Genomic DNA, 13,640 nt, shown 5'->3' with positions numbered 1-13,640 from the left:
GCGTGACCACCGAAATGAAGCCGTGACACACCGTGGATGGCCAAAAACAAGAAACAACAACAAAAGCCCACGATGCCCTCTTAAGTTTTGCAATCAACAGACACTATAGTGTGTTCACGACGAGGACGTCAAGCGCATGCCAGCTGGGCACGGTGGACTTCCCCCCCGAAACCGCTACCATTCTTTTAAAGCCCAGAATGGCGGGAGAAGTCTGACGTGCGAGGGAAACACATCTATATACCTGTGCATTTTAATTTTGTTTCCAATCGCGGAAGGCGCAGTCGTGCCCAGGTCATCAGTGCACCCCGACGTGCAGGCGGGAAATTGGAAATCGGAGGCCGAAGGACAAGGACGCCCCACATTGGTTATCAGAAACGTGTTGCTTTGGTGGAGGCGTCACTTCGAGACGAAACTATTCTCGTTTCCCACTCACACTGGTGAAACAAAGGCATTAAAATTATGCCCTTTAAGGGCGTAAACGATTTACGCCCTTAAAGGGCATAAATCGTTAATGCCTTTGGGAAGGACATTAAAATTTTGCTTGAAATTCCTATTCCATTTACGCCCTTCCCAAGGGTTATAAACGATTTACGCCCTTGCAAGGGCGTAAAAGAGTATTTATGCCCTTAAGGGCGTAATTTTTATGCCTTTGTTTTACCAGTGCACTAGCTTCCCTTCGTGGACCGCACTCCAGAAAAGGGTTGCATTCGAATAAAAATTGTGACGACATTTTAAAACCAAACCTAACCTAACCTAGCCTAAACTAACCTAACCTAACCAAACCATTCGACTGGTAACTGATATAAAACAAGAAAAGACAGAAAAAAAAACAGCAAGAAAAAACCATCATACAGCACTTTTATTTTCACGGAGGTCGACACATGTCGGAAGTCATACCCGCGAAGGTATGGCACGTGTATGATACACACAGCAGGAAACAAAAGGTAGGAAACTTTGGCGGAAACCGAGTCCGTGCTCCGGGCTGCTCCGGGCGGCCGCAACGCTCTGCCCGAGTGAATTACATTAATGAATTAATTACCGTCGCTAAGTGCGCCCCTGCCTCTCGTTTCGGAGCTAATCTTACTTGCGCTGCTCGCGTGCGGGCCGGCCAGGCCGAAGGCATTCTGGGGCCGTTCTGGAATACCATTCGGGCCGGACTTGGGACTCGGGGTGTCGGGCCTGTCCCGGCCTGTCGGCCGGGCGGAACAATCCTGGGACCCAGTCTGGCATCAGGTATTCTGAATGCGAAAATTAGTATTAAGTATCTGGCTGCAAGCTGGTGTCGGGTCAGGTCAAGTCTGTGGTCTGGGCTCAATTTGTCTAAAGGCAGAGTCGAACCAGTCAAAAATCTGTGTAAAACCAGTCAAAAATCAGGGTGAAACTAGACAACAAGCAGTTGACCCATCACTCTGACAAGCAATCTATTAACGGGGAAATACTGGAGCCCCTCCACTGCAAGTCATCCCATGCCAGATACAGTCGGGTGCGAGTCCAGCCGGCGGGTACGTACACTGTACACCCGGAGCCGAGCGAGTCCGAGTCGAGTCTGCCGAAAGGCCGAACGGACGAACGGCCGAAACGAAGGGGAACATGACCGCGGGCCGCGTCCGGGAGAGTCGGGCCTCTCCGTCGCACCCGCGGCCCGGCCCCGGCCCGCGCGCGCGAGCGAGCGAGAGGGAAGACCGCCGGCTGTCAGCCCCGGACACGGCCTAGGAAAGCACCCGCCAAGGACGTCTGCTACTGCCCGCGGCTCCACTCCACTGTTGCTGCTGCTGTTGCTCCGCGGCTCGACTCGACTCCGGAGCGCCATCCGCGGCGGCGGCACTGTCCGCGACGCGACGGCCGTCTCCGCGGACGACTCGGACGCAGCCGGCGCGCAGCTTTGGGCGCGCGGCGTGGCGGGGCGTGGCGGGGGCGGGGGGAGGGGCGGGCGACGGGGACGGGGACTGGGTGGCAAAGGTGGCCCCACAGCCCCACAGCCCCGCGCACTCCGCGCAGGCCGTGCCGTGCTGCCGTGCCCGTGCTGCTTCTGCTTATGTAGGTGATGATTACTGTTTTGGTCCAACCAAACGGACGGGACGACGGGACGGGCGGAGTGTCGAGCGTCGCCGAGAGTGTAGGTCCAACTGATCGCCTGGCGTCCGCGGCTGGGCTGGGCATTCCCGGCAGGGAGTAGTGCAGTGTCCGCGCAGCTGATTTCCCTTCCCTGCCGGAAACGGCGCGGAAGCGGGAAATGAAAATGGAAAGCCTGAGCCAGAGCCACTTGTTCCGGATGTAAACGTTGAATGCTGTCGTGTGGGGTTTTCCGCTTCCGCGACCAGAAGGCAAAAGGCGTCTGCTGGTGTTTTCGACTTGTTTTCGACTTGTGCCAAGGGCAGGACGCGAAGGTTTGGAGAGTTCTGGACGCGTCTGCCTGCCGTTTCGCACTGAGGGGCCGCGTGCGCCTGCACTGCGGGTTTGTTGGCAGAGACATAACCTCACTGTGTAACACCTGTACTAGGTTTAAGCCATTTACGGCCTAACTTTAGTGTTCCTGGTAGTGCCAATCATGCAAAGGGAAGCTCAAATTTTATGCTTCGGGATAATGTCATAATTTTGTTTAACTTCATGCCCACCAAACAGCTTAGAAAGTTGGTAATCTGAGAAAATTCTTTTTAGCCTAATATTGATTGTTTATGTCTTGCAGGATTCCACAAAATCTGCGTCTACATTAGAGGCCATGGAGCTTCTAGACTTGAATTGGGATGATGTCCTTCATCGGCATGTTCTGCCATATTTGTCCATGGCAGACTTGTTCCGTCTTCGAGCAGTGTCAACAGGTTGCCGAGATCTTGTCCACTCATACTTCTCAAATGCCTTGGAGTTAGATGTTAGTAAACACTCTGAACAAATGACGACAGAAGCTTTCAACGTAAGTTCACCTCAAATCACAATTTTTATAAATTCTTTTATTCCATGATTGTGTTTTTGGTTAATAAAATAATAATGCTTAATACAATCTAGGTTTTGGCGGCTAACACCAACAGCTTGCAATCTTTTATTGGTGATAATTGTGGTTTTTTGGAAGACTCTGCGTTGAAGCTGCTCTTTAAAAACAACCCTAAACTGAAAATTGTTCACTTGCAATGTTGCAAGCATTTAACACCAGCTAGCCTGCAACCCTTGATTCTCAACTGCAAGGTAATGAAGAAAATATTCATGTAGAAGGCAGTATTCAAAACTGACGCACATGGAAAATTTATAATTTTAATTTGCCTTTTGCAGGGACTCAAAGTTCTTAACCTTAAAGGTTGTCCATGGGTCACATCTGGTTGTCTGCAGACTTTTGCTCTTCACCAGACAAATTTGCAGGAGGTTCACTTTGAATCATGCGGCTCTTTGGATGACAATTGTCTTGAACATTTTTTTTCCAGTTTTAGCAAGTAAGTCTTTTGCCGCTTCTTATTTATTGAAAAAGAAGCCTTTTTTGTCTATTATGTTCACAATTTCTTTCTTTAGGATGCAGGTTGTTCAGTTTGCCCACCTTCATTCAGTCACTGACCGAACCCTTATGGCCTTAGCAAAATACTGCAAGAATTTAAGAAATCTCGACATTTCTAACTGCAGTCAAATAACTGACCAAGGACTAACGTAAGTGAGAAATTTTCTGTTGCGGAAACTGGTGGAATGGTATTTGAAGATGATTAATTTTTAATTTTATTCTTATTCTTGTTGTAGGGCACTGGCTAAATGCCCAGATTTGCAGGTGCTGAGGGTATCGTACTGTGCAGGTGTTCGTTCTGGAACTACAACAGAACTCTCCTCCCGGTTTGATCGAGTACGTATCGAAGATAAAAGACCACCCCCACCCCCAGGTTGGTGTATTCGATGGATGCCTCGAAATCCAGGCTGGGTCTTTCACCGTAAGAAGATGGTTCAAGCATAAATTTTCTTCAAAATTACTAACTTCCATGAAGGATGATGTACTTTTACAATGTCATTTCATATATTCTGAGATTCTTCTGCCAGTGTAGGGACCAGATAAATCTACCAGGGATCAATTAATTCATACGTGTGTCCTAAATTTGAAAGATGCTAATCAAATTCTGTTATTGCCAATTAATTTATCAAAAGAGACATAACATGACAAAAGTAACTCGTTTAGTTTTTAAATTCGGGTAATTCTTGTTACTTTGTTTTTAATTCTTTTGCTTAGCAAAGGTATTGTTTTATACTTTATGAGTGAATTGCTTAGTTAAGATGGAATTGCAAACCTTTTGTTTGTTTTCTTTGTTTTACTGATGATATTTTTCCTTTGTAATTTTAAATTCTGTGATCTAAGTTGCCATTTTAATTAAAGAGTCTATTTGTTTTGTTAATAATTACTTTTTGCTTGATATATAAGAGGGTAGCTTGCATTTATGTATTGTGACACTTCTTTTATTCCTCTCAGTTGTTGCAATTGGACTGTGTGAGCAATTGTATTTTCTCATTCATGTAGTGCTTTTCCTACCATTTCTTCAATTTTGTATATCAAACAATGATTATTGTAACTTTAGAATGTTGTGTACTTAATTTAATGCTGTAGATCAGATGTTACTAGGTGTCATATAGTGACAACTGGTTGGTTGAGGTGCATTCAAGTATTTGTGAAAATGAATGGATCTGAGTTAAGCCGTTGCAAGTATATGTGATATATAAATGAATCTTGTGAAAAGTTGTAAAGCAAGAGCCCAACCTTTTTCTTTTTATGTTATTCAAGTAACACTAAACGCCACCATGAACTGATCAAAGCAACATTAAGTAAATTATATGTTTCTTCCATTTTAGTGTTAGTAACAAATCATTGTTCCTATTGGAACACAGTGCCTGTTTTGTGTGCAATATTCACAGCTGTTTCAATGCTACTGTGTTATGTTGATTCAACAACTGCGCCATAAGGATTTGTTCAAAATGGTTATCTTAAAACCCAAGTACAAATAACATAAAATCTCCTATCCTAAAGCGATGTATTTGCTAGTGTGTTATTTTGTCTTAAATTCAGGAGTTTGAAGACCTTGCAACAGCAGACCTTTAGGTGGGTCCACCAATTCCATTGTTCTGTGGTATTATATTTCATTGTTGATTATTATGATTATGCGCCACCATCAGGCAAGATATTTTTTTAAAATGCAGTGTGATTTTTAGGGACCCAATGTCTTTTATTACATAGCTTGGTTTTGCTTTGGTTTATGTAACAATATGTGTTAAAGTGATTTGTGTGTCATAAAGGTGTATGGATAATTTGTAATTTTGGACTGGGTGTTCCGGTATTTAGTACTGCTTTGAAAGGTTGTTATAGGTTGTTATATGGAGTATTACCTGACGTATAAGTAGCAGCCATTGAACTTAAAAAGACTGTACCTTTTTGAAACTGACGAGTTTTAGGATAAACACAAGTAAGACACTCAGATCTTGGATGAATTCTTTCCAGTTGGGTTCTCTCACGTTTTTGTCCTTGCTTCATTCAACTGCATGTGTTGTGGTGAATGCATATCTATTCATTAGTATTAAGGCACGATCCATTGTGTCTACTGAAAGAAAAATAAACTGTTAATAAATAACTCAACAAAGATTGTTTCCTTCGATCCATTCCCCGGCCTTGAAGGGAATCGGCGTTGGCGCCTAGAGTGTCAACGAGTTGCTTCCCAATTTTTTTATGATCCTATTTTGATCGATTTAGGCGTGGCGGGCGAGCCTCCCGGATCGACCAATGGCGGGGCCGACCGGCGACTTGGGTCCAGCCGGCAGCCAATCAGGGCGAGGCGAGGCGAAGCGGCGAAGCGCGGGAACGGCGGCGCGTCGCGGCGCGTCAAGGACGGCAGTGACGCCGCGGTCATTAGCAAACAAAAACAACAACAAGAGCCAGCCCGCGTTTCGCGTCTGCTGCTGTTGTTGTTGTTTGCGATGCGCGCGGAAACCGAAAATAGCCCACGCACCTCTCCTCTCGAATGGCGCCATTCCGCGTGTGTCGTCCTCTGCTGCCCCTTCCGCCGCCCGAGGCTCGTTCTCGTCGCTCTGTCTCTCTCGCAACGGGGCGTTCCGTCTGGGTGCGAGAGAGACAGAGCGACGAAAGCGACTCTCGGCATCAGTCTGCAGGTGTGTTATCGTTTTGTTTGACCGGGGTTCGTTCACACTCAGACGCAGGGAGTCGCGTACACAGCGGGCCGAGCAGCGCTTTCGTCGCTCTGTCTCTCTCGCACTCACGGGGCGTGCCTTACGGGTGCGAGAGAGACAGAGCGGTGACGACAGCACGGCAGCCTTGGCACCACAAGCAGCGTGTCAATGGCTCCGGTAAAAGGCTTCGGGCCCTCCACTCCACAAGCAGGTTCATCCCGCCCAGTCGTCTGTCTCTCTCGCACTCGTGGGGCGCTTCGGAAGGGTGCGAGAGAGACGGAGCGACGAGACGCTTTTGGGAATCGCTCGGCCTGCGTACATAAAGGACAAGGCTACGCAAACGTCGGAGAGTGAGTCCTGTCTTCAGACGCGGTGTACATCGTTTGTCCGACCGACGATTGTCCGACCTGCCGAAATTTGTCCGACCTCCTTTTCCCTTAAATTTTTGTCCGACCGACGATTGTCCGATCGACGTTTGTCCGACCCACTTACACCACCACGCGGTCGGTCAGGCTGCAGCTGGAGAGCTACTCGGCGGCGCTCAATTGATCTAAACATCCGCGGCTCACTCTCTATGTCAATCAAGACTGGATGCAGGACAATCCAAAGACGTTTTAACACAAAATGTATTCAGAGTAACAGAAGTAAAATCAACACTATAAAGAAAATTTCAGCGAAAGAGGGCACCCCGGCGAACCGGCCCTCTTCCCCGCTGGCTTGGTGAGCCAGTGGTTCCCCCATCTCATCACAGGAGCAACCTCAGAGTTAAACCGCAGTGGCCCCGTCATTGGTCACGTCATCTGTGATGTGGAGGAGTCCTCTCATAGTAGGCCAGGCTGCCACCTTTCCCAGTAGTTGGGTTTCGTTCCCGGCCCCCTTCCCACTCAGGGAGCCAGGTGCGTCACCCTGCCATAACTACAGGAGCCTCTGCGATCAACCTCATGGCCCACGCAGTCGGACCACGCACTGTGAGTGTGGGGGAGCCTTTGAGTAGGCACAGGCTGGACGTTTCGCCGAGTATTTGGGTTCAAACTTCGGCCACCTTCGGCAACCAGGGCCATGGGCCTCGTAAAGGGCAGGAGTCGCCAGCCCCTGCCCAACGGCCCTGGGCTTTAGAGAGGCACACTGGACGCGCCGATTTTGTATACTTGAACCGCCTTCTTGCGATGCAAGCTTGGTCAAAATATTCACTACGGTGCTGGGTATCGAACCCCGGACCCCGCAGTCGGGACCCGACGCCTCTGCGCTCTCGGCCACCACGGCCCATGGGTGACGTTGTGCGAAGGGGAGCCTTTGAAGCCGCTGGTCCGAACCGTATAGTCAGACAAAAAGAGCGGGAAGCTAGTATTCGATCGCTCGATCCGAGTATAGGATTCAGGGATCTCAACACCTTCGGCCACCGTGGCTCGGCGGGTAAGCCGAGTGGCGCAACGGGTCCAAACCGCACCGGGAAAGCCACTCGTAAAATGTAAAGAATTGCAGGGAGTCGAACCCCAGCCCCTTAAGTCGCGGGTCAACGCCTCTGCGCGCTGAGCCGCCGCTGTTGGTCTACGAGAGGCACACTGAACGCCCCCCGATTTTGTATACTTGAACCGCCTTCTTGCGATGCAAGCTTGGTCAAAATATTCTTTACGGTTCTGGGTATCGAACCCCGGACCCCACAGTCGGGTCCCGACGCCTCTGCGCTCTCGGCCACCACGGCCCATAAATAACGTCGTGCGAAGGGGAGCATTTGAAGCTGCCGGTCCAAACCGTATAGTCAGACAAAAAGAGCGAGGAGCTAGTATTCGATCGCTCGATCCGAGTATAGGATTCAGAGATCTCAACACCTTCGGCCACCGCGGCTCGCCGCGTAAGCCGAGTGGCGCAACTGGTCCAAACCGCACCGGGAAAGCCACTCGTAAAATGTAAAGAATTGCAGGGAGTCGAACCCCAGCCCCTGCGCGTGATCATGATTTCCTCGGGATGCCACAGTGTGAAGCCAGTAGCGGTACTTACGACATACTATTTAGAAACAGCGGTGGCTGAGCCCGCAGAGGCGTGGACGCGCAACTTAAGGGGCTGGGGTTCAACTCCCTGCAATTCTTTACATTTTACGAGTGGCTTTCCCGTCGCGGTTTGGACTAGTTGCGCCACTCGGCTTACCCGCCGAGCCACGGTGGCCGAAGGTGTTGAGATCCCTGAATCCTATACTCGGATCGAGCGATCGAATACTAGCTTCCCGCTCTTTTTGTCTGACTATACGGTTCGGACCAGCGGCTTCAAAGGCTCCCCTTCGCACAGCGTCACCCATGGGCCGTGGTGGTCGAGAGCGCAGAGGCGTCGGGTCCCGACTGCGGGGTCCGGGGTTCGATACCCAGCACCGTAGTGAATATTTTGACCAAGCTTGCATCGCAAGAAGGCGGTTCAAGTATACAAAATCGGGGGGCGTTCAGTGTGCCTCTCATAGCCCAGTGGTTCCGCTGCTGGGCAGGGTGACGCAGACTCCTGAGTACCAGTAGTATGGCCCCTGAGTGGGAAGGGGGCCGGGAACGAAACCCAACTACTGGGAAAGGTGGCAGCCTGGCCTACTATGAGAGGACTCCTCCACATCACAGATGACGTGACCAATGACGGGGCCACTGCGGTTTAACTCTGAGGTTGCTCCTGTGATGAGATGGGGGAACCACTGGCTCACCAAGCCAGCGGGGAAGAGGGCCGGTTCGCCGGGGTGCCCTCTTTCGCTGAAATTTTCTTTATAGTCTTGATTTTACTTCTGTTATTCTGAATACATTTTGTGTTAAAACGTCTTTGGATTGTCCTGCATCCAGTCTTGATTGACATAGAGAGTGAGCCGCGGGTGTTTAGATCAATTGAGCGCCGCCGAGTTGCTCTCTAGCTGCAGCCTGACCGACCGCGTGGTGGTGTAAGTGGGTCGGACAAAACGGAGGTCGGACAAACGTCGATCGGACAAACGTCGGTCGGACAAAAATTTAAGGGAAAAGGAGGTCGGATAAATTTCGGCAGGTCGGACAATCATCGGTCGGACAAACGATAGACGGGGCGAAACGCCTTAGCAAGTCGGGGTAGGCAGTACCGCTCAACACGCGCGTTCGGCGGGCTGGCAGGCGTTCCGCCCGGCCAGCGCAGCATGGCTCGGCCGAGAACATTCCCACCGTGGGCCAGAAGAACGGTGAAGGCGGCCAAAACTCTAGGCGCGTTTTGAGCTCCAGTGTCGCTAAATGGGCCTCGAACCGAACGTGTGACCCCATCAATGGATTCCTCGTTCGGAGAGCAATCCATTGGTGGGGTCACACGCTCGGTTCGAGTCCCATTTAGCGACTCTGGAGCTGAAAGCGCCTCCGGGGTTTTGGCCGCCTGCGCCGGTCTTCTGGCCCACTGTGTGTCTCGCGCCGGGAGGTCAGGCAGCCCAACGTGCGCGCCGTGGCCACGAACAGTCGCAAAGTCGAGAACAAAAAGGAGAGCGTTGTGTAACGACTTTCTGGAAACGCGTTTGTGCGCCAAGCTCGGGCTGCGCCAACTGCCCTCAAAGTCACACTTCTCTGCCACTCAAAGTCCAGCTTCAATTTCTAAGAGTTTCGCTAAGTTGTTTTTAGGTCCCGCCACCGCACAGTGGGCCAGAAGACCGGTGCAGGCGGCCAAAATTCTAGACGCTTCATGAGCGTCAGAGTCGCCAAACAGGCCTCGAACCGAACGTGTGACCCCACCAATGGGTTCCTCGTTCGGAGAGCAATCCATTGGTGGGGTCACACGTTCGGTTCGAGTCCCATTTAGCGACTCTGGAGCTCTGCACGCGTCTAGAGACTTGCCCGCCTCCACAGTCTTCTGGCCCACTGTGCGGTGGCGACGATGCAAAACTGCGAAAATCGTTGGTCGCAAGACGAACAGAGATTTATCGGCGGCTCTTAAAATTTTTTCGTGCCGCGACCATTGCAGTGCAGGCACTGGCACAGGCAGGCACGTGGCCCACATCCGCCACAACCTGTAGTCTGACTCCGCGCTGTCTCTGTCGCTCCCGGGCGGCACGCTGCGGCACGCTGCGGCACGCCCTGCGAGTGCGAGAGAGACAGAGCGAGACAGAGCGCTGCAGTGCGGTAATGGCCGGTCCGGGTCTTCATTCGGACGAGCCTCGGAATTAGACGGGATGAACTCTGTCTCTCTCACGGGGCGTCCCGCTCGAGAGAGACAGAGCGCTGCAGTGCGGTAATGGCCGGTCCGGGTCTTCATTCGGACGAGCCTCGGAATTAGACGGGATGAACTCTGTCTCTCTCACGGGGCGTCCCGCTCGAGAGAGACAGAGCGCTGCAGTGCGGTAATGGCCGGTCCGGGTCTTCATTCGGACGAGCCTCGGAATTAGACGGGATGAACTCTGTCTCTCTCACGGGGCGTCCCGCTCGAGAGAGACAGAGCGAGATGCAGTGCGGTAATGGCCGGTCCGGGTCTTCATTCGGACGAGCCTCGGAATTAGACGGGATGAACTCTGTCTCTCTCACGGGGCGTCCCGCTCGAGAGAGACAGAGCGAGACAGAGCGCTGCAGTGCGGTAATGGCCGGTCCGGGTCTTCATTCGGACGAGCCTCGGAATTAGACGGGATGAACTCTGTCTCTCTCACGGGGCGTCCCGCTCGAGAGAGACAGAGCGAGCCTGCAGTGCGGTAATGGCCGGTCCGGGTCTTCATTCGGACGAGCCTCGGAATTAGACGGGATGAACTCTGTCTCTCTCACGGGGCGTCCCGCTCGAGAGAGACAGGCGAGACAGGGCTGCAGTGCGGTAATGGCCGGTCCGGGTCTTCATTCGGACGAGCCTCGGAATTAGACGGGATGAACTCTGTCTCTCTCACGGGGCGTCCCGCTCGAGAGAGGAGGAGACAGAGCGCTGCAGTGCGGTAATGGCCGGTCCGGGTCTTCATTCGGACGAGCCTCGGAATTAGACGGGATGAACTCTGTCTCTCTCACGGGGCGTCCCGCTCGAGAGAGACAGAGCGCTGCAGTGCGGTAATGGCCGGTCCGGGTCTTCATTCGGACGAGCCTCGGAATTAGACGGGATGAACTCTGTCTCTCTCACGGGGCGTCCCGCTCGAGAGAGACAGAGCGCCCTGCAGTGCGGTAATGGCCGGTCCGGGTCTTCATTCGGACGAGCCTCGGAATTAGACGGGATGAACTCTGTCTCTCTCACGGGGCGTCCCGCTCGAGAGAGGACCAGAGCGCTGCAGTGCGGTAATGGCCGGTCCGGGTCTTCATTCGGACGAGCCTCGGAATTAGACGGGATGAACTCTGTCTCTCTCGCACTCACGGGGCGTCCCGCTCGAGAGAGACAGAGCGAGACAGAGCGCTGCAGTGCGGTAATGGCCGGTCCGGGTCTTCATTCGGACGAGCCTCGGAATTAGACGGGGCGTCCCGCTCGAGAGAGACAGAGCGACTCTCGGACTGAGTCTGCAGGCCGCAAAAAAGGCCGCCGAATCATCGAAACGGAGCGGCCCGAGTGGGGGTCGAACCCGCGGACCTAGATTCGAAAACACAACGCAGTGGGCCGGCCTACAATGCGCGGCGGTTCCACACTTGCGAGTGTGGCAGTCCCGGAGCGCCCCGTGTATAGGGGTGCGAGAGAGACAGAGCGAGTCCCCAAGAGTTTGGCGGCTATTGTCCTGCTGTGACGTCACGCTGCAGTGAATGGCACTCGGCTGTCGATGTAGTTAGTGTTATTGTTGTTGTTGTGCTGGCCGAACGCATCGCGAAAACAAGTGAAGTGTAAATAGCTCGTCTCGTCGGCGGCGTCGCGTTGTCATTGGTTGACGTCGGTTTCCATGGTGACGTCGTCGTCCACAGCCAATTCGCGCCAAATTTGCCGGCACGCTCGGACGAGCGCGGCAAAGTGCGTTAGGAGGGCAAACGCCACACAGTGGGCCAGGGGATTGCCTCGAGTCAACACCACCGCCTCTCTCGCTGCCTCCGTGAACCGCAGTAAGCCGCTGAAACCCTGAATTTGCCTCGCCGCGCGCCGAGCGACAGACGAAAGCGAACGTGCTGTCTCTCTCGCACTCACCGGCCGGAAGGGGCGACGACAAGGACGACACACAGTGGGCCAGAAGGACGGTGGAGGCGGCCAAAACTCTAGACGCGTGCAGAGCTCCAGAGTCGCTAAATGGGACTCGAACCGAACGTGTGACCCCACCAATGGATTCCTCGTTCGGAGAGCAATCCATTGGTGGGGTCACACGTTCGATTCGAGACCCATTTAGCGACTCTGGAGCTCAAAACGTGTCTAGAGTTTCGTCCGCCTCCACCGGTCTTCTGGCCCACTGTGCGCTGTCGCGGACGCAGCCCCCGTCGACGCGCATTGACACATTCGCTATCTGAACCTGGTGAACCTATTTGAACAAAACGGGTAATCCCCGTCAGGCGGCGAGGAGCACTCACTAACCTCATTATTGTAGCGAGAGAGGGAGAGAGAGAGAAGAGAGAGAGAGAGAGAGAGAGAGAGAGAGAGAGAGAGAGAGAGAGAGAGAGAGAGAGAGAGAGAGAGAGAGAGAGAGAGCGCTCCCTCTGGCTTAGCCGCGCAAGCTGTACTCTTTGCAGCGCTAATCCCACGAACTCCTTATCGCGGGTCGACATGGAGCCGAGAGCACAAAGGCAGCGAGAGGAACAGAGAGGGAAGGCGAAGGCGCGTGACTTTCTGGAAAACTACGCCAAAGAAGACATCGGTGCGCGTTGGTGGCGGCCGTGCCGTGCCGAGCGCGCTTTGGTCGTGGCCGATAGACTAAACCGGACTAGTACAGACAGCGCAGACCGTGAGTCACGGAGGCTTCGTTTGTATTTATTACCTTTAACCGGACAGAGGCCCTGGACCGGGACGAACAATCATCAACTGTGTAAATCGAGAATTACAGACGGACAGAGAAACTGACTGACTGACAGACAGACGGAGGTCCATTTTATCGTCGCACCTGTGGCATGACCCGAGGCAGAAGAATGCTTCAGACTATAAAATTGGCAGCCATTATTTTCACGGTGTTACCGTCCAGTGGCAATGAATGGCGATGCAAAGGTAAAATATTCCATTCCCCGATCCCCCTCCTTTTTTCACGGTGTGCCGGTGGTCGAAGTCAGGGAGCAACTTGGCGGTGTTTAATCTAAGCCAGCTGTTCATCGGAATGACACAGCATGGCTACCTACTTCCCAAGCTCAAAAAAACAATTAGTAAAACACTCGGCAGAATATTTGAAAATTTCCAGTGGCCTGGATCCTGGCGTAGCGCCTGCGAAGCGGCAGGTAGGCAGCACCGCAGTACAGCGACGTCCCCGTCGGAGGGGATTGCCTACCTGCCGGGCGGCGTCCGCCGGCGCGTCGCCGGGCGGGCCTGTCTGTCCTCGCCCTGTCCCTCTCGCACTCATGGAGAGCGGCGTGGCGGTGCGAGAGAGACAGAGCGACTGGCTGTGCGCGCTGTGCGCCGACGCCGAGGCCGGCGGGCGGTGAGGCCGGGGCGCACCGGGGCGCCGGTACGGCATG

The 13,640-nt window shown here is 52.9% G+C and overlaps 1 protein-coding gene and 1 long non-coding RNA gene across 8 annotated transcripts; one reads left to right on the top strand and one right to left on the bottom strand.

The window, feature by feature from the left end:
* Nucleotides 1-840: 840 nt before the first annotated feature.
* Nucleotides 841-1,630, bottom strand: LOC117644878. The gene is made up of 2 exons (XR_004587676.1): nt 1,511-1,630; nt 841-1,238 (listed from the first exon to the last, which is right to left on the bottom strand). It is a non-coding gene; the product is annotated as an uncharacterized LOC117644878 (long non-coding RNA).
* A 296-nt stretch (nt 1,631-1,926) lies between these two features.
* On the top strand, nt 1,927-5,590 carry LOC117645081 (F-box/LRR-repeat protein 15-like). Of its 7 annotated transcripts, none has more exons than XM_034384993.1 (6): nt 1,927-2,037; nt 2,687-2,911; nt 3,004-3,180; nt 3,265-3,422; nt 3,499-3,630; nt 3,718-5,590. In XM_034384993.1, exons 2-6 carry the CDS (start codon nt 2,720-2,722, stop codon nt 3,923-3,925), a joined length of 867 nt encoding a protein of 288 aa, XP_034240884.1. In that variant the 5' UTR covers nt 1,927-2,037; nt 2,687-2,719; the 3' UTR covers nt 3,926-5,590. The 7 variants fall into 7 exon arrangements, with proteins under 7 accessions (XP_034240884.1, XP_034240886.1, XP_034240881.1 ...); XM_034384995.1 differs by having other exon boundaries at nt 1,941-2,041; XM_034384990.1 differs by having other exon boundaries at nt 1,964-2,116.
* The last annotated feature ends 8,050 nt before the right edge of the window (nt 5,591-13,640 follow it).

Source organism: Thrips palmi, unplaced genomic scaffold, assembly GCF_012932325.1.
Source record: "Thrips palmi isolate BJ-2018 unplaced genomic scaffold, TpBJ-2018v1 HiC_scaffold_18, whole genome shotgun sequence".
Classification (NCBI taxonomy): Eukaryota; Metazoa; Arthropoda; class Insecta; order Thysanoptera; family Thripidae; genus Thrips; species Thrips palmi.
Note: the sequence above shows the minus strand (reverse complement) of the source record. Positions and strands in the feature narration are given on the sequence as shown.

Bases quoted from the DNA above. Each gene is read 5' to 3' on its own strand.
- LOC117645081 (XM_034384989.1), top strand. From the start codon at position 2,286: ATGCTGTCGTGTGGGGTTTTCCGCTTCCGCGACCAGAAGGCAAAAGGC. The intron at 3,423-3,498 runs GTAAGTCTTTTG...TTCTTTCTTTAG, and splicing joins TTTTTTTCCAGTTTTAGCAA to GATGCAGGTTGTTCAGTTTG. The intron at 3,631-3,717 runs GTAAGTGAGAAA...TTCTTGTTGTAG, and splicing joins ATAACTGACCAAGGACTAAC to GGCACTGGCTAAATGCCCAG.